Source organism: Sesamum indicum, linkage group LG7, assembly GCF_026168435.1.
Source record: "Sesamum indicum cultivar Baizhima isolate 11 linkage group LG7, ASM2616843v1, whole genome shotgun sequence".
In the NCBI taxonomy this organism is placed as follows: Eukaryota; Viridiplantae; Streptophyta; class Magnoliopsida; order Lamiales; family Pedaliaceae; genus Sesamum; species Sesamum indicum.
The window spans coordinates 8,358,191-8,379,152 of NC_142663.1; the positions used below are offsets into that span (position 1 = coordinate 8,358,191).

The window sequence follows — 20,962 nt, forward strand, 5'->3', positions numbered from 1 at the left end:
CCGCTAAGTATGCTTAATTTTAATTTTAGTCCGATAACTATGTCCATTTTTGTTTAGACCCAGTAACTTACGAAATTGCTTACTTTTAGTCTGGCACATTTTCGAACAATTTTACCCCTATAAGTACATATGGACTAAAACTACCTTTCAAAAGTTGCATAGGGGTAAAATTGTCCGAAAATCTGCCAGATGATTAAAAGTAAGCAATTTCATAAGTTACTGGACCTAAATAAAAATGGATATAGTTATCGAACTAAAATTAAAATTAGGCATACTTAGAGGACTAAAATAATACTTTTTCCTATAAAATAAGTATGGTATGTTTGCTATTGTTTAGTGGGAGACAAAAACTACTGTTCGTTATCAAATCATGTCTTTTTTATATATAATTATTATATGTATGAGTATATATATAATTTTTTTAATTGTAGGGTTTATAATTAGTGTAGACTTATTTTGACAAAAAATAAATGGGGCACTGTTCCAAAATATTTCAAAACACCACCAGAACTTTCAAAACAAATCAAAGCAAATATTTACTATGCTTTGGTCCATGTTGGAGATGGGTCAAAAATAAAATCAGACACTATGCTCTAGTTTCGGATTTTTCCCACCCAAGAATTTTATTAGCTTTTAGGTGAGGTAAAAAGTAAGAATCTTGCGTGGCGATTTATTTTCTTTTTAATTACGGATACTTACACTGTTTCCCTATCGTTTGATGCAATTATACGTATATTTTTTATAATTTAAAAAATTATATTTAATACTCCTAATGTTTATTTTTGTCTAACAAATAAATTTATTGATTAGTCAAAATTCATTATATTTACTAAAATAGCAACAAAACAAAATAAAAAAATTTCGAAATTACTTATTACTGATTTAATGTAGGTAAAATAAATCTTTTTTAACCAAACTATTCTTATAAAATGAAGATACCTCCTCATATGCATTATCATGTGAAAATGTATAAAAGTAGTTTGGTAAGAGAAACTATTTGTTTGATATTCAATAAACCCGTAATAAGTCAATCGAAGGTAAATATGAATTTGCACTTAAATTTTTAGTGTTTGACAGAAAAAGAAAGAGGTAGAAGTCAAACCAGGTAAGCGGGTCGGATAGACGGATTTCAATTGGGTCAAGCAACTTTGATTAGAGACTAGCCATCCAAGAGGGATTGGTTGGGCCTTAGTTGATTTGGACCATTAAATATTTCACAGAACTACAGTAAAACCTCTATAAATTAATAATCTTGGGACCATGAATTTTTATTAATTTAGAGAGATATTAATTTATCGATAAATTAATATTTTATTAATTAAAAGAGAGACTTTTTAAATTTAACAAATTTAGTACATATGTATTGAAAATAAATGAATTCATATATATTTCATTGATTATGTTCATGCATCAATCAATTCTTTGTAACTAATTAAATATATTTATATTGTATACAATTAACTATTATATTCGTAGACGCATGTATCAATTCATTGAAATTACTTAAATATACATGTTTACATTAATTCGTTGCACTTAAATAACTATTATAGCCAATTAAATATATTCATGCATGATGATGAAACATATACTTAAATCTCAATATGAAAATAAAACAATTCATGACATCTAACCATGTCTTTTCTTCTAAAAGGCATCGCAAAATCATCCATGAATGATCAAATGCGTAAAGCATTACAAACTTCATATTTTAGTAAATTACCATAATATTTATAATTGTAATATTTATGAATTATTAATTTAGAGTTTTAATGGGACCTAATATTTATAAAGGAATTTTCTGAAAAATTATTATCTTATTATCTTATCAAATTTGATGATTTTTTATAAAGGCCCAAGTCGGGACCGGAAGATTTTATTATTTTAGAGAGTTTATTAATTTATAGAGTATTAATTTATGGAGGTTTTACTGTATTCTTATTTTTTGTTGTTGGGGTAATTTTTATTATTACAAAAACAAAAAATGAGTGCTTTATATAAATAAATTATAAATTAGGGGTGTGAAGGTAATTATTCTTAAATTCTATGGTGAGTGACGAGTCCAACTTCCAATTGTTTGTCTTTCCTTTGCCCGAGGTGACGTGTCTTGGATTGGCTATGGAATTCTATTGACGTCGGTGGTTTTAAAATTGGATCAAATCTGGCCGTTCGATCAATCTAATCGAATATCAACCGACAGTTCGGTTCATTTTAAAAATTGATATGAACTGAAAAAGATTGAAAAGGATGAGTGCATTATTTCAATCCGATCCACTTAATTCGCATTAAATAATTTAAAAAATTAAAAAAAATCATTTTTATAAAATTCAACTTAAAATTTGGGTTAACTTATAAGTTATAACTAATTGAATTAAACTAATTAATAATTATTGATTTAATTCTAATTATGTATATTTAAAATTTAAATTATCTAATTTAGTCAAGTAAATTTTATTTGAAACATGAACCTTTTTTTCCATATAAAATTTGAATTTTTCTAAATCATTATTCTATGGTGTATGGCTTTTTTTTTAAATTATATATAGATTCAACTAATATATTAATATGATTAAAATGAGTAAGCAAATTATATCAACTCAAGAAATAATTAAGAACGAATAAATTACAGTAATTCACATAAAATAAAATAAACACTTACAAAAAGTGAGATTCTTAGATTTTGTGTACAATAAATATCAATTTTTAAGTATGATATTATAATACTCCATTAAGCTAACATGGTAGTAAAAAGGGTAAAAAATATAGTAGGTAGATTTAAGTGAAGAATATATGAACGTGTGAGGGCATGGATGAGTGTCCCTTTGAATTTGTTAATGTGGAAGTGTTGGAATTGTTTTTCTCCTATTAGGAAAGTGCTTTATTTATAGACAACCACAAGATTGTTGGAGAAGATCATGAATTCGAAGGATCATACCCTCAAAGTTGTTGGATAATGCTGACCTTCCCTCAAATTTGATGCAAAGTCCTCCAGTGACTGGTTGATACTCCTCAAATTTGAGGGTTAGCTGGAGGATACCCCCCAGATTCGGGGAGGTTGTTGTAGTATGTTGCAATCTTCTGAAGGATAAGGTTTAGTCCCCCTTAGATTTTCAGGGAGGTGGTTGAGGAGCCTTCTCCCAACTGGACTTCAAGTCTATTATGGTTTATAGTCCTTCTCTTTAGGGGGGTTGCCAGGTGTCCGCTGGTCCCCTATTTTTTGGGGGTGTCTGTTTAGGCCTCCTTATGAGCCTGTGAGACCTCTTGAATTAGGGCCCTCGTAGATTAGGCCGGTTGGACTTCTGTTTTTTGAGGAGGTCTGTCTAGGCCTCTTGAGCTTTCTCCGAACTAGACCCCTTGGGAGCATCATGACCCTTGCATTTTTTCTTCTTCTTGGGCTGCTTAGGACTCTTTTAGCCAACCTATTTTTGTGCACATCAAGAATAATAATACAAACCAATATGTCACATTTTGAAAAAAGAAAAATGAAAGAAATGGAAAAGCAAAAAGAAATTAATTTAAGGGTATTATCAACTAATTTCTTTTGACATGGTAACATAAACCACCGTTTGCGAGTGCAAAGACACTTTTCTATATTAGCCGTCCTAGCGTGCATATAATAAATAATTTTTTATATATTATAAATAAAAATAAAATATTATAATTGGGTAGTTAAGTTAATATAAAATTTGAGAAGTTGAATAAATTAATAATCTTATCGGTTGAAGGGCATTTTTTGGATCATAAAAAATTAGTACACCACTGTCAAAATCGTCATTTTGTGTTTATAGCATCTCTTTTCTTTATAATAATATAAAGATATGCATATTTATGTGTGTTTGCGTGCTTTTACGGCCAGGTCAATTAATTTTTCTTTTATATTGATTCAAATAATTAGACCGATGATCTAATAACCCCATAATTTATTTGGTTCGGTCTATATTTTAATTTTTAAAATATTAATTACAGCGAATATTAGATTTTCTTAGGTAGATTTTGAAATAATTAATTTTTTAAGAAAAAGTAATTGTGAATTTCATAATTGATTATAAAAATATAAATTGTAGTTAAATTCTAAAATTAACATTCTTAAGATTAGTTGAAGAAATTAAAAAAAAATATTTAACGAGGATAAGTACTAATTAGATGAAAATATTATAAAGAAATTGAAAAATACAGATTATAACTTTTATGAAAACGTTTGTTTAATATGAGAAAATTATTAAAAAAGAGCAAAATGATATAAAATCGTGTTTACACTTGAAATACAGGTTTAACCAGGTGGATCACAGGGGCAGGTAAAGTAAATACAAATACTTGGAGTAGTACTTTGTAATATTTGAGAAATGAGAATTGGGTTGAAGGAGGACTGTTTCCAAGATTTCACAAACCATTACAAAAGAGTAAACAATTCTACCGTCCGCGTTGATAAATAGGTTGCAGGGCAGATAGATCCGGGATGCCCATTTAATTTAATGCGATGAACCACTGTTAGATCTCGTATTCTTCCAACACACACAGACGCACACACTGAGACTGAGGAGGGGAGAGAGAGATGAGTAGGAGATCCGGGGCTTGCTTGCGGTGTTGCTTGGTGATTTTTGCAGTGGTTTCTGCACTCTGTGTATCTGGGCCGGCTTTGTATTTTAAATTCAAGAAAGGTTTGAAATTGGAAGGGGTTTCGGCAGCTTGTGCTCCATGCATTTGCAATTGTGCTCCCCCTCAATCCCTTTTTCAGATTGTTCCTGGTATGACCAATTTCTGATTTCTTGTTTGTGATTATAGTTTCTGGGTTCTTGGGGATTCGTGTACTTTTTCTGCTATTGTCATATCTAAGCTGTTTTCTTCTATGAACTCGCCCTAACAGCTGAAATCCTATAAATTTGTGTGACAACAGATCATGTTTGCCTTCCATCGTAGGGTGGTGTATATATTTCTGTTACGCTGCTCCTTTTCTTTTGTTCAGGGGGGTCAGTAGGGTGGGAGGGGGGTTGGGGAACTATAACTAGCATGGTGGTAATGGGATTCATGAGAACTGTTGGATCTCATTATAATACCAAGTTGTGTTTGTGTTTGGCTTGCATTATTACTGGTAATCGATGGCTTGCATTGAATTCAACACCAAGATCCAGCTTGGATTTCTAGAAGTGGCAAAAACTGTTTGCCAGTTACGCAAATTTTGTAGCTTTTCATCGCACTTCAGCAACAAAACGAATAACAAAAGTTCTTATTGTTGTACTAAAGTGCTGATTAGTTGAGCTACCTAGGGTACAGATAAGTAGTTGTTTTGGCTCTTACATTAATTTTATATTTATTGGTCATATGTCCACTAGCACTCAACTTTCTGATTTTCCTTAAATGGGTGTTTGATATTAAGCTGCAAGAAAATTGATGATAATGTAGGTGACTGTCCAATCAGTCCGACAATGAGGGTCAGGGTGTTGATGTTCTTAAAATGAATAGAGGCATGCTTTATTTCCCCACTCTTTCCCATGCATATACTTTCCTAGGTTCATGATCAAGATTCTTAGCATTAAAAAAGCTTTCGATTTTATAGCACACATTCAACATATTAGTACTTCTCTGATGTAAAAAGGTTTATGGCAATATACTTGCTGTTATCTTGTATGATGGTTCGATTATCAAAATCGGTCTCCTGGATAAAGTTGTTGACGTTGAAGTAATAGATACACAGGGAATTGGCAGTTGCCTCAGCTGCTTGAATAATGTCTGAGTACTGTAGCTTAAATGTTAGTAGAAGACGACCTATATTAAACTATTGGGATTATTATTAGTAAGATGAGTTAAGTTTGAGAGACAGTTGAAAGTACTTTGCTATTCTGAAATATAATGAATGAGGAAGGGAGGTCTCACTTCTCTTTTGATCTAGTTTGGAAAGAATGGATACCTAGTTTGGTTTCAGCTTTCAGCTAACTGCATAAAAAGAGAGCTTGAGAGAAGCATGGTGAGGTCGAGGAAAGAGAAAGGATAATAAGACAATGTTTTTTCTTTAAATGTGGTTCTATGTGACTATTATGACAGACACATAACTGAGGAAAATACACCTGACTGTAAAAATGATCGATTGGATCACGTTGGAAGTTGCAAAACCATCCTCTTTGTTTTTAGTCAGCCTCTAGATAATCTAGTTAGCTCTATACATGTAGATTTATGTCAATTATGCTTTGGATTACGTGGGAATCCTATCTCTGGCATACACTTCCATGATCTTTCAGAACTCAATCACTGGGTAATTTCTTTTATTTCATACATTATTTTTCTCAGCTATCCTTAAGTGGAAATCAAGCAATTAGGACAGTCGTCTGTTATCATCACTACATGAGAAGCTCCACGGTCCACCGCATAGTTGTAAATGCAAGGTGCGGGCCTCAACGCCATTTTTATATAATGGCATATCCCTTGCAAATGGTGACGCCATGGCCCACCATGCTGCGCCATTGTTCTTGGCGCAGAGTCGTGCCATATGCAAGCCCCAGCCCTTTTAGGCTGGGGCTTGAAAAAAGCTGGGCGAAACCCAGTTTTTTCAAATGTTGGGCTTCCCCCAGCATAAATAAAGGCTAGGTTTCCAAGCCAGCCTTTAGTTTAGTTTTTTTTTTTTAAAGAAAAATTATAGAAATTTACACAAAAAATAAGCTGAAGGGGGAAGACATTAGGGTTTTACTGTTTTACACCTTTCCTAAAAGAAAGGAGAGAAGATATTCTACTATGAGTGATGGATATTTTATGTTTATTTTCATTTTGACTATCTAGGATTTGTTTAATGGTTTTGCATATTTCGAACTCTTTGTTTTCCGTAAGACTTGTTGTTTTGCATATTTCTTTTATAGTATGATGATTAAAATAATTTCTAGTGTTTATATTTAATTGTTTGTGCATTTTTATGTGAAATATATTGATGTATGAAATATATAATTTATTTTTGTATATGTGCACCATGCTTTAAGAAGGCACGCATTGCGCCATGCGCCATGGCTCAAGAGGACCCTTGCGCCATGGTGTGCCATGCGCTATTAGCAACTATGGTCCCCCAGTACTTCAGTACTATGTCCTTAGAAGTTATTAGTGAGGGTGCCTTGGTTAATTCTGAGATAATAGACTTCCTTTCTTTTTGATGCAAATCCAGAATACAGATTAGCAAGGATATTAATAGCTTATGTAATCTTTGGGCTTTTGTTAGCTTGGAGATATGCTTTTGTTCGCACACTTTATACTTTGTATAGATGACCTTTTTACAGATCTTAAATGACATTCTAGAAGGAAGCCAGTATAGTGCGAACCTTATTGATAAGTAGCCATACTATTGATGTTCTACAGGTGTGAGATAGATCCAGTGGGGTTTGTTCTTTATTCTCTTGCAAGTTAAAATGCATGTGTAAATGGGATCTCCTTCATCAGAATTTTTTTTTTTTTTTTTAAAAAAGAAACCACCGGAACGGTGGGGGTCCTTCATCAGATTCATGATTTAGATAGTTGATACCAAATAGTTCTTTAAGCTTTCTACTTGATCGTTTGCATTTCTTGTTCTTATCCTTTCTCTTATCATATGTGCATGGTAACCTGTATTTCTGTTTGTTCACTTCCTCAAGCACCATCCTTTTGGACGATCTTCATCACAGAATAGCTTGACTTGTTAAGGTTGTACTCATAATTACACAAACCTCTGCTCTTAATACAAATATTACTAGTGCCCTCCCCCCTTGACCGCTGAAATTCAGTCAAGTTGATGGAATTAGTGAAAAGACACGTCTAATGTTTAATAGCAATAGGGAGTATTTGTAATGTTTGTAATATTAAAAGCATATGTTATACGTCTTCAATGTGTTATTTCTTTTTATCCTTTTGCACAACGATTCTTTGAGGTCATATATGAATTGGTTCCTTGTGCAACTAAATGAAAATATCACAGACACACTTATGCAAATGTAAAGACAAGATATGAAAAAGAAAAACATTCATCACATCGAGTTATATACTGATTGCTAATAGAGTTAGGGATATTTCAAGGAAAGTTTTAGCACAAGAGAAAGGATAGAGTATCACTTACTTTAGCTTCCATGTAGAGCTGAGTTTATTGGACATCTAATACTGCATCCATGCACCACTATATCCATGGTTTCTAATTTGACAAATATTATTTCAATAAGTAATCATCACGACATAAACTGTTGTGCCCATTATTTGTGTCAGATGTGTATCTTTGTCGATGACAAGTGCTTTCTTAGTAAAGTATTAGTATCATGGAACTCCACTGGTTATTGGTTGCTATGTTTTATTTTTGTAAGCCGAGAGTCCGTGAATTATGAAATAATCAGTATAGGGACGCATAAGTTGAGTTCATTATCTTAGCTATCTTAACACGGAATAATAGTGTAATTATCCCTATACCTGTTAAAGATGGGTTACTGTGTTATTAGAAACCATCCTCCGGCTTGCTGCTTGAGGGGAGGGGAAATGAGAGAATTGAAATTGAATTTGTGCTATCGAGAACTGTAATCAGTTAGGTCTTTACTTTCCCTCTTCCTTCTCTGACTTTCAAGCAATAAATTAAAAAGTATTGAAAGTTACCTATTAAACTGACAGCTTTGTTTTAATAGACGAAATCCTGTATCTTATTCTTTACTAGACATTAGTAATTCTTCTCGCTTTTACTCTTGCCATTTATCCTTCTTCTTTTTGGATGTATTTATAAATTGCAGTCTAATTTGGTCTTGTGGAATTAGAGAACCCAACTTTGACACTTTGTAATTTGTTTTTTCTTTTTCTTGCAGGCTTGGCTAATCTCTCTGTTACAGGTTAGTCTGTAGGAAGATTTCCTCTCTTTACTACTCCTTTCACCTTGCGAGCATCCTTTTATGGGTGTGCATGAAAAAATAGGATTTCATTTTCATCGTGGATAATTCGACAACTTATTCTAAAGATTCTAAAAAGATGGCACCTACTTTGCTTGCTTTTCTGGTCTCGCTTTGACTGAATTAGAAGTTTGAGTAATAATGCTTCAACGTTTTGAGCTCATTTTATTTCCTGTTATTTTGGTAGATATTTTAAGCTCCTTTTAATGATACATATGAAGATGATCAAAATTTGGCTAAAAGTTCAGTTTACATGATATTTGATAAAGTAACAATCTTCCAAATGTTGGATTGATATCATGCTATTTAAAGCCTGGGAGAGTAACTACAGACGTTTTGCATCTGAGTGCAACTCTATTCAGTATTTCTTTAAGTTTTTTCAACTACAACATGATGAAAATTCTCAATTGGCATAGATTGTGGAAAAGATGACCCTGATCTCAAAGAAGAGATGGAGAAGCAATTTGTGGACTTACTGTCCGAAGAGCTAAAGTTGCAAGAAACGGTAGGCGAAGAGCACTCTCATCATATGAACATTACATTAGGTGAGGCAAAAAGATTGGCTTCCCAGTATCAGAGGGAAGCCGAGAAATGCAATGCTGCTACAGAAACTTGTGAGGGAGCCAGAGAACGAGCCCAGGTGCTGCTCACTAAGGAGAAGAAAATGACGACATTGTGGGAACAAAGAGCACGGCAACTTGGTTGGGAAGGGGAATAGTTACATACAGAAATTTTATATATTTCTGTTTTCTGCTAATGCTGTCTACATGTGAATCCAGGAAAGACGAGAACTAAAAGAGTATCGAGCAAGCAAATTTTGCAGAAAAATCTCTGATCATTTCATTTGGTATTCTCTTCGTGCTACTTGTATTCAATATTCATGCTGTCTTGGTTAAATATATGGCTCACACAAGTAGAGCCCAGCTACACTGATAGTATACTAAGTACTCCAAACTATAAATATGTCTCAGACAAATATCATTGTTGGCATCCCATGTAATTTATAAGGGATTTGAATGCTCTACATTACAAGAAATTGCAAGGTTTGTTGCATAGGAAGCCTTCCTTTATGTTTAGCTAATTTTCTGAGGATAACTTTTCATTGTAGCATCTCACCATGCACTTCTCATAGTTCTATATCGAGAAGGATGTTTGGGGAACTTATAAGCTGATCAAAACATTTCTATAAGATTTGAGAGCTTATAAACTGTTGAAGTTGTTTGGTAAGAAGTTCCTAACTTATTGTTAAGATTTCAACAAACTCTTTCAATTTTGATCATATGAATCACAAAATGTCGTTTATTAACATCTTACAAGTCTTAAAACATTTTGTAAAATTAGTGAATTTATATGATGTTTTAAATAAGTTTAGACAAACATCCTCTAAGAGAAAAATGAAAGAAACGTAAGACTAGTGAAATTAAATTCCTACTACTATTTTTATTTCTAAATAAGTATCTCAAGAACTTCTTAAATTAGTCCAATATACATTATTTCCATGATCAGACAAAATTTCCCATGTATGTGTTGTCATAACAACGCAAAAATCATGTGCCATTTTATGAACTTAGATCCAAGTAATCACAATGCTTGAGTAATCTGGGCTCTTACTTCCCAACTTTTGCTTGGTTCAAGCAACCTACGTTCACAAAAAGGTCAGTAAGAACAATATTGAATAAATTCTAACAATAATCCTTCAATATTTAAGTTAGTGTTCTTGGAATGAGAATAGTTTAAGAGTAATGGTGTAAAAACAAAAGGAAAGCTTGACATTTACAATCCGACATAATTATTCGATTTAAAAATAATCAAACAGTTATGAAAATAATGATGTCAACTGGGCAGATTCAAATCCAAGAGTGCACGGATCTTTGGAATGTTTAGTTATTTTCACCATGTTGGAAGACGTTTCGATCATTTAAGGAAGCTTGAGCGTAGCCCCCGCCACAGCTGATAATCGACCAAAAAACATACTTGAAAGCATGGTGCTTACCGAACTGCCTTATTCATAATTTATCCGACTAAGAACGAGTTCCGAGTTTCTCAACACAGTAACTAGGATGCAATTTTCAATTGCAACTGGGGATGGAAAAAAATTAAAACTAAACAGGAATAAAATCAGACATCCTACAAAGATTCTGAACTAAAAAGACAGATCACATATAGACAAAGTTTAGCGGAAGCCTTTGTAGGCAGCAGCCTCACATAGCTGCTCCGAAAGAGTAATCATCAAATCCAAAGTCGCAGTTCGGTATAGCTTCATCTTGTTCCTATGCATCAAGAAAACAAGGGATGTTAATACTGATCGAGAATCAGATAAAGAAAATCCGATGACTTTGAGGGAGTCTCAGGCAGTATTTTCAAAGATAAAGAACGCATTTGTGATGACCAAAGATCGTCCATGCATGCACTAAAATAAGAGGCAAGATGTGCAAGTCGAGGAAGAGACAAGAAATCGAAGGAAATCAGATGCATGTGAAGTTCTGTATGCTGGTGCAGATATCACTACTGGCATTCGTCATACCCGTTTGATCATAGCATTCATCATAGCATCCAATGAATCATAACTACGAGGTACGAATCCTCGCGACTTTGGTTGCTCCAAAAGGAAGTTCTCGTTCGACCTTGCTCTTGATTCTGTTGCCAACTTTTCATTCTCATTCTTTTGCATAAGATTTGAAGCACCTCCAGTCGATCTGCTGTTTATGAACATGCCAGTCTTCTGGTTGAAGATTTCGCTATCCTGGCCCATACTCCGGCTCAAGGGAGACACAGCGCCGTTTGCAGGAATGTAAGAGTCTGAGGAACCGAATGTAGTTTTTGAACTGTGAGAATAGTTCTGCCCTTGTTCACACCACTTTTGGCTTGGTGTTTGAGTAATATTCTGCACATTCCCAACCAAACTTTCTTGGCACTGCATCTCTCTTGAATCTTCAAAAGGCAAAGCCATGGTGGTGGAAATATCAACAGGATTGTTGTGTAAATAAGAACCATTGGAGAAATTATTTTCTCTCACGCCATTCAAGGGCAACTGACTGTGAAATGGGTCAGTCGAAAGTACTGAGTTTGGCTGAACTTTACATGATTCAATGCTACCAGGATCCAGCAAATTAGAGGAGCCATTGACACCAGCAGTAAGAGATTCCAAGCTGAAAGAGGTCATGTTGTGAGAAGAGTGACACCCAAATCCTCCACCACTCAGCGTTTGTTGGGAGTTCCCGTGTAGCATCACGGGAGTACCTTGGATGCCATTTACGATACTGGTTGAGCTGCCAATTGCTGTTCCTGTGTCCGTGAACGCATTGGAAGCTGTATACATCCTTGAATCGTCTACGGCATTGAAATTTACGATTCCAGTGGAGCACTTGTTCTGTTGTAACTGATCCAGTTCCAACGACGATGGCATTCCTTGAAATAAACTTGGACTTTGATTTGTGGGTGAAAGGATCGGATGCATTTCTCCAATAGCAGTGATGTTTTGGGCATGAGTCGGTTGGAGTAGCGCCGGTGGAGTAAGATTATGAAGGTTAACATTAGCGGGAGTATTTAGCCGACCAAGCATACCCCCAGTTGTATAAGGTGATAACCCAGCATTTGCAAGTCTACCTGGTCCGGCCAAAGTTCGAAAATCTCCGAGCCCCTCGAATGGACCAATCCGCATGAAAGGGGAATCCTTAACACCGAGCGCGGCAACCATGTTCGCTTGCTGGGTTGCAACTGAACTAATCCTTTTCAGGTAAAGCCTGTACTTCTGCAAAGTAAAACAAGTCATTACGTTAAGATCAAAGGATTGCTCAACTTTTCCTCCATTCTTTGCAGCTCTATCCTGCAAAATCCAACAACGCTAACCAACTTTCAGCAGCTAGAAGCATTGCTAGGGAGTATTTGGGACTGAGTATATAATCTACTGGAACCACCGAATACTTGACTACTGATACTAACTTAGCACTTCATTCTAATTTTCTTGTCCATTACTGACAGATGAAAAGATATTTCATTAACCAAATGCAAAAACAAGAAGCAGAGAAGAAAAAATTAGTGCCTGGAGATGGCTTGCCACATTTTCCCGTGTAAGCCCTTCGACATTCATCAGGTCAAGAATCCTTTTAGGAACAGCCTCTGTAAAGGATATATGAAGTAACAGACGTTAGAAGGTTTAAGCATATAGAAAAACATGCAAAATCACGTAAGTGGGGGTTGGAAGAACTTACTTTCAATTCCCAACTGGTTAACAGCTGCAACAAACTTCCTATGAAGCTCTATAGACCAGACAACCCGAGGCTTCTTTTGTGTTGCAGGGTCTTCACTTTCATTCCCATTATCTTCACTTTCATCTTCTTCATCCTTCCTCTTTCTATTAAATTTCCCACTCTGATCTGCATTACCCATCGTTGCAGACCCGTGACCTTCTCTGCTAGCGTGATGTGACTTTACATGTTCGGCAGACTTATTCTGGTTCCTTGAGTCAAATTTTTTTCTTCTGATTACATGTTGCCATATATTCCTTAGTTCCTCAATTCGAACGGGTTTGACCAAATAGTCACAGGCACCATGAGTAACCCCTTTCATTACAAGTTTGGGATCACCATTTGCAGACAACACTGCAACAACACAGCATTACAAAGAAATTCCATAATGAACATTTATGATTATCCATGCAATTCATCAATCAAAATTGTGGGCAGGAGCAAAACTCAAAGCCCAAAAGGGATATCTGAAGGTTAGTTGGTCTAAATCTTTAGTACATTACCAAAGAAGACGAGAAGGAAAAGGAATGGGAACATACTAATCACAGGTAGATCCATTTCAAGACCAACAAGTTCAAGAAGTTTAAAACCATCCATGTCTGGCATATGGACATCACTGATCACCAGGTCAAATCGGTCTTTGTTTTCCCTTAACATCTTCAGTGCCATCCTCGCCTGACTCGTCGTCGTAACTGTGAATCCAAAAGAACCATTCGCGTGAAACTTTGACTTAGTTAATTACAAATACCTATGGATGAAATGCACGCATTGAAGACCACCATGATTCTTATTCTTAAGACACAAGTGCACTACAAATCCTTGGATTAGCACAATGTGATTCCTCTACTGTAGCAAACAGACCATCCTTGAGGTCCACAGCATCTAACAAAGAACTTGGCCAGTAACTTTTATCATTTATAACCGAAATGAAAATTACGGGATTCATAAAATAGAAAGAAAAGGAACATTGAGACCAAGGAAAAAAAAACAGGAAAAAGGGACAAATTTCACCTTGCTCACAAGTTCGTTAAACACAATATTTTGCTAAATATCAGGTTTAAATAGAAAACAAGAATCCAAAACCAGCCAAGGCAGTAGGTATTTATAGATTAAACGGAACCAAAACAAAGCTGAAATCAGCACTTCTCAATGTCAAAAGAACATCAATTGGGAAAGTTGAAAATTGGATCCACAAAATCCAGAACCTAATGTACTAAAATTAAAGCATTAGCTCATAAAAGATTGAAGCATTACCCAACACCACAGCTTCAGAAATCCGAGACTCATGGGAGCATACATATAAAAATACAAGTGCAGATAAAGAATCTTCACAAGATTGAAAAGTAATGACAAAGAAATAAGCAACTCTGAACCAAGATTTGTTGAAACAAAGAAGTTGCATTAGTCGAGATTTCAAGTAAAGTTCGAGAAAAACGGCCAAGTCGGGAAGTTCGTAATGAATCTTGAAAACTAGTCCCACAAATCAAGGAAAAGAAGAACAGTCGAAACGGGAACAGAAGTAAAACATACCATGATACTGGCATTTCCTGAGCAAAGTTTCCAGTAATTTCAAGCAAATTGGGTCATCATCAACAGCAAGAACTCGTAGCCCAACTGGGAAATTGTCACTATTTTCATTGTCACCCCTAATTTTCTCCACAGTCATTTCTCGTAGCCCACAAATCCGGAGAGCCGAGATGAGGAATATAAAGATGAGAGGGGCTAAAAGTCGAGTCTTTAACACTAGTAACTCACTTTCTTGAACTCTTCAAGAAAAACCCAGATGCAAAAAGCTTCTCCCAATATCAAGAATTGAAGAATTGACACAAACTGAGAGAGATCACAATCAGAAAACACAACATACACCCTGATTGTGTGTCTGGAGGGAGACAGGGTAAAGACTTAGTTGTAGTAAGTAAAAGCTGTACATATGTACAATGATGATGGTGATGGCTAGAGAATAGTGAATGGTTTCAACTTTCAGCCCAAGTCCCCCTCTCTCTCTCTCTCCCTCTCTCTGTCTCTCTCTCTCTCTCCCTCTCTCTGTCTCTCTCTCTCTTCCTTATAGAACTCTTTTCTTGGCTGTTTACTTTCTCTTTTTCTACCCTTCTGATACACTACTGAATACTGAAAAAAAGGAGTGTATATTATTGTAGTATACGGATATAGATACAGATTGATGTATGTATATGCATGTACATATAATGGGATTGTATAATGGAACTTTATGTAGTCGAATAATGAAAGTTTGTTTATAGTAACTTTTTCCTCTCTCCTAATCAGATGGAGCATGCAATTTTGGAAGTGGAAGACTTTTCGGGAACTCATCCACTGCTCCTCATGTCCACCAAGAGATCCATGCACCACACTCATTTTGAGATCTTGATCCATCTCTCTCATCAGGCAACACATGTATTGTACCTCCACTCAAAGTACAAGACGTCACAGCAAAGCCCTTTTCCCACGTTGTCTTTCTCCAACCCCGCATTCAAACTCCGATAATGCTCTTTTGGAAATGCTAAGGTTGTCTTCATCAATGATGTTCCTCCGAAATACCATTCCTGCCCCCCAGAATTTGGCTATGCAGTAATGCACTTTGGAGGGTAGTGGAGTCTTTCCAGACGCTGGTCGGCAAATTACTGTAGAACCAATCTACTCAGAATCTTGGTAATAATTTGGGACTTGAATGCAAATGATATTCCCATTTTTCCCTTTTGTGGAAATGATTAGAGAGAGCATCCAGTGGTAATGCAAAGTTACTCTGTTGGAATAGTGCTCAATTTGTGCTTCGTTTTCAAGAAATTGACACTTTACGTTTTAACCACCAAAGTCTAAAGGCAGCTTAAGCCAAGCCACCACCCAATGATGCTATCAGCATCTTCAACAATGTTGAGCCGAGATTTGAGATAATTATAAATATTTTTTATGTAAAAAATAATTATATAATTTTTAAATGATAACATTAAAATTATTATTTTATTTATGCTGATTTCTCTTTAAAAAAAAGTATCTGAAAAAAATTGTAAGAAAGATTAAGGGTGGATAATGTAAATAAGCTGCATAAGGCATATTAGTCCACAAAAAGTATTTTAAAAAATTATAAAAATAAATAAAAGGACTGACGAAAAGGGCTCGTTGTTGGACGGGCGAGTAGAAGAATATAACATCTAACCATGGCTAATTACCATGGATAAGCGGAAATAGCAGTAGTAAATAATTACTGACCATAGTTACACTAAGTTTATTAGTTGTGGTTTTTGCAGGGGTGGCTAAAAGTTATTACGAATGTTTTAGCCATAACAAATATTTTAGTATTTGCAATGGTGAATAAGGTAACATTTTACATCCATTTTATTTAGCCATGATTAATAATGGTCATTTACCACAACTTTTAGTCCATACCAATTAAACTGTAGGCAATAATGTATTCTTTTAGTGACGTTAAAATTAGAAAATTATTTATAATTTTTAAATAATAAAAAAATATTTATAATTATATCAAATTATAACAAACGTGACTATAGTTTTTCTTTTTGCTTATATTATTATTATTTCCCCCCCAAAGATTCCTCCCTTGTGGGAATGGATTTGTTTAAAATCCACTTTCATATACTCTTTGAACCGTGAAACCACATAGTGATCACTTTGAGAAAACAATTTAAGGAGAAAAGGTATTAACAATTAATTAATTAATAACACTAGAAGAAAAAAATTAGTTAGGATGGATAACTTGTGATGACTAATTTGTTGCAAAATTCCGTCACAAACATATGGCAAGGATAAGATTGTTGTAATTTCGTCCCCCATATATGTCGTTGCAAGGTGGTCGTCAAATTCATTGGATATCTGGACTCCTGTTATGTTGGTCGCAAATGGTCGCGCTTTTCTATGAAATTGCGACAACTTTTTATTCTTCATAAATTTTGTACCCATGGCAACAAAAATTTACTTCGGACAAGAAGGTCACTACAATTGCGACAATTATTTTAGTTCAATCTCATTTTTTGTTGCAATTCGCTACCATAACGGCTATGTTATAACGGTTACATTTTGCCGGTCGCAAGGCCGTCAAATTCATATATATAGACAACATCCTCTCATTTGTATTATTGTACTTCTTCTATAATAAGCATCAATTTTTACTAGGCGTTACGCATTGCATCTCATCCTAACGCTAGATTAAATCTACATCATGTCTAAGGTGAAGCAGTCAGTGCATCTTTAATTAGGTAAGAGTTCAATAGTTTTTGGCCTTTTAATTTTATCATCGATTAATTTTGGTCCAAATTTAGGGTTTTTGCTCAATTTTTCAAAAGTTTTTGCGAGAATCTGCCACGTGTCCGTCGAAATTTTCACTTGGATAATGAAATAGATGATGTGGCATGCACTTAAATAATTGAAAACTTTTGTAGTTTATGGGCTTCGAACCCTAGTCAATTAAAATCAATTTTGATCTCTTTATGACTTATGCTATAACCAAATTGTATTTTAGAAGCTCAATTAAGCTATATAACTTATATATGTATGTAGAAGTATTTCAATATAAATTTATAATAATATTACAATGTATTAAATATTTTTAAGTAACTACTATGTTATATTATTTTTTTTGATAAAAAAGTTATACCTAAAAATATTGAAATTTTAGCAGAAAAATATATTTATGTACTTGAAAATCGATATATTGTTTTTAATGCTTATATTTATATATTATTTTACATTCTTGTTCTTATTTTATAAATTTATTATTTTACATAGTATGTTTAGAAATATTTATAAATATGTTAACAAACAATATATATTATGTATTTTAATAAATAATATATAACTTTTTTAATGCTAATATTTAGATATTTGACATAATCGTTTATATTAACATAATATATCACATGTTTAACAATATTTAATACATCATAATATATTATCAATCTATTGAAATACTTCTAGATACATAAATTATATTGGATAGTTAAGCTCACAAAATTCAAATTGAGCATAAGTGGTGAAGGGTTTGAATATTATTTTAGTTGACTAAAATTCAAATCCCATTGGCAACAAAATTTTTCAACCATTCAAGTTCATCCCACATCATTGCCACATCATCTATTTCATTGCCCAAGTGGAATTTCCGATAGACACATGGCAGATTCTGGCAAAAACTGCTGAAAAATTTGAGCAGAAACCTTAAAAATTGGACCAAATTTACATATTTTTGCAAATTAATGATAAAAATTGATAATGGTAATACTTAATGGACCAAAATTAATGAAAAACAAAAATTAAAAGACCAAACGTTTTTTTTTCCATTTAAATATTTTAAATTCTAACAAAGACAATCGAAGATTTTATTTTCTTGAGATATATGTTATGATTCATCAAGTATGTTATATATGTTATTGCGTAAATAGTTAAATTTTTATTTGGGTATTTAATAAAATATGCAGTTACGTTGTATTACTAATATGTGTATTTTTATTTAAATTACGTTTTTGTATGAGTTGCAATAACAATGTTAAGGAAATTGAGAAAGTGAGTGTGAAAAAAACTTAACTCAGAATGTAAGAATTCAACTTGAGTTTGTGCGACTATTTATAATTTTATAAAATAGCTAAAGATCAACATACATATATGGACGAGAAAAATATTATATGCCCATATAGTAAGTACAAGACTGTCAAGCTCAAAATTATTAAAAACTTTACGACCTGCTTCGGACCTGATAGACCTGGCTTATTATTTATAAAATATTAACAAGTATATATAGTTTTTAAATGTATACTAAATAAATATACAAACACGAGATAATAATATTATTGAAAGATTAATTCTTTTTGTAAATTTAAATGTGCATATTTTAGGTTTTAAAATTAAAATCTTTAAAATATGTGTTACTTTCATATCTATACTATGTATAAAAGTATAAATTCTCTAGGTGTTTGATCTTCATTGTGAAAAGACACTCATATCCTTACTTAAGTAATTTTTTAATAATAAATTAGAATTAATTATAAAAGAATGATTAATTCTATAAAAAAAATATTATTTAATAGTTCTAATACTTCTAAACCACTTGGACCATGAAAAATATATCGAAGAAGTTGAGAGGAATTAGAACCATTAAATAGTTTTTCTTTTTAAATTTATATGATTTCTCCTTAAAAATAATGTACAATTATTATATCAATAAATCTTAAAATATTTAATAATAAAAATATATCAATGAAAGAATACAAAAAAATAAAATAAAATGTAAAATTAATATTACTAAAATAAGGTAAATTCTATAAAATTGAGAATATTGATAACATTTAAAAGTAAGAGTTTAGAAATAACTACATACTAACATATTAGTTGTAAACTAAATTTCAATTGTATACAAATAAGAAAGAAGTATCTAACTTTAGAATAAATTTATTTAACTTAAGGTTTAAAAAAATAAATAAGTAGTAAGAATAAAAATGGTTATCGACAAGTAGAACACTATTTTTTTAATTAAAAATTGAAATTGCGTATAAAATATAATTACTCATAGAATCTCTAATTACTTAATTTTAAATATTAGATAATAATGTATGCACTTAAAAGATTAAGTAGGTGATTACCTGAGTTTATAAGCTCTTTAAAATATTTTATAAGCTCCTCAAAACATCTCAATATTTGTTTGGCTAATTCTTTTTTAAAGAGCTGATATGTAAGATCTCAAAATAAAATGTTTTGGATCTTATAAACTCTTTAAAAAAAAAGTGGAAAAAGTATTATTTTAATCCGCTAAGTATGCCTAATTTTAATTTTAGTCCGATAACTATGTCCATTTTTGTTTAGATCCAGTAACTTACGAAATTGCTTACTTTTTGTTGTCTGGCTGATTTTCGGACAATTTTACCCCTATACAACTTTTGAAAGGCAGTTTTAGTCTATATGCACTCATAGGAGTTTCTTCATTGAAGTTTCTCATCTTTTAAAGTTTCCTTTAAACCAGCCAGCTCCTAATTCTTTTCATCTTCCGGTTAATAATAAATAGTCATTGACCCACAGCTACATAGTGGTTATTGACTGTGGTTTTTACGAGGGTGACTAAAATATTTAATATGGTTAAAAGCTAAAAAAGATATTTTTTTCATGGCTCTTAACTATGATAAATAATTTTTCACGATGGAAAAACGAGTTTTTATGTCGATTTTATTTAACTAATGGCTAATAATAATTATTTACCATAATTTTTAGTCATAACCATTAATATTGTAGCTAATAATAATTTTCTAGAGTAAAATACAGATATCCCCCAATATTTGGAGTCATTTGCACTTTGCCCCCTAACCTTTTTTTCACATTTCCCCATCCAATCTTCTGATTTTGTTGCATTTTATATTTTTGGGAAGTAATGATAGAATATTTCATCCACATGTGTACACGCGCCTGAGTGCGTTTGGTGAAATTGTAAGGATTAAATGCAGACAACTCCCTAACGTATGGGATCATTTGCATTTTGCCCTCAAAAAATACAAAGTGCAACTAAATCAAAATGTTGAGTGAGAAAGTGTAAAAAAAAAAAAAAAACTGAGGGCAAAGTGCAAATGACCCATACGTTGACATGTGTCTACATTTTATCCAATATTTTAATATCCCTCATGATCGATGTTTGAAATGTACATGTGCCCGGCCGTTTCGCTTGTAAGCTTTAACGTAATTAATGTTGGTAAGTTGCTTGTTATGCCCTCATTTATTATATAAATCATTTTTGTTTATAAGATCCGTCCTCACTACACTATGGCAAAAAATATTAATGACTTCAATAGTCGGGCGGGTTCAGATCCAAAAGTCGGCTACGAGTCGGGTTGTGGATCCTAA

The 20,962-nt window shown here is 33.2% G+C and overlaps 2 protein-coding genes across 2 annotated transcripts; one reads left to right on the plus strand and one right to left on the minus strand.

Moving 5' to 3' along the window:
• Nucleotides 1–4,372: 4,372 nt before the first annotated feature.
• On the plus strand, nt 4,373–9,920 carry NKS1 (ubiquitin-associated protein (DUF1068)). Its single transcript, XM_011085712.3, has 3 exons — nt 4,373–4,745; nt 8,787–8,810; nt 9,284–9,920. Exons 1-3 carry the CDS (start codon nt 4,553–4,555, stop codon nt 9,583–9,585), a joined length of 519 nt encoding a protein of 172 aa, XP_011084014.1. The 5' UTR covers nt 4,373–4,552; the 3' UTR covers nt 9,586–9,920.
• Nucleotides 9,921–10,856: 936 nt separating this feature from the next.
• Nucleotides 10,857–15,235, minus strand: RR18 (response regulator 18). The gene is made up of 6 exons (XM_011085713.3): nt 14,645–15,235; nt 13,654–13,806; nt 13,079–13,468; nt 12,910–12,986; nt 11,392–12,618; nt 10,857–11,137 (listed from the first exon to the last, which is right to left on the minus strand). Exons 1-6 carry the CDS (start codon nt 14,778–14,780, stop codon nt 11,069–11,071), a joined length of 2,052 nt encoding a protein of 683 aa, XP_011084015.1. The 5' UTR covers nt 14,781–15,235; the 3' UTR covers nt 10,857–11,068.
• Nucleotides 15,236–20,962: the final 5,727 nt, after the last annotated feature.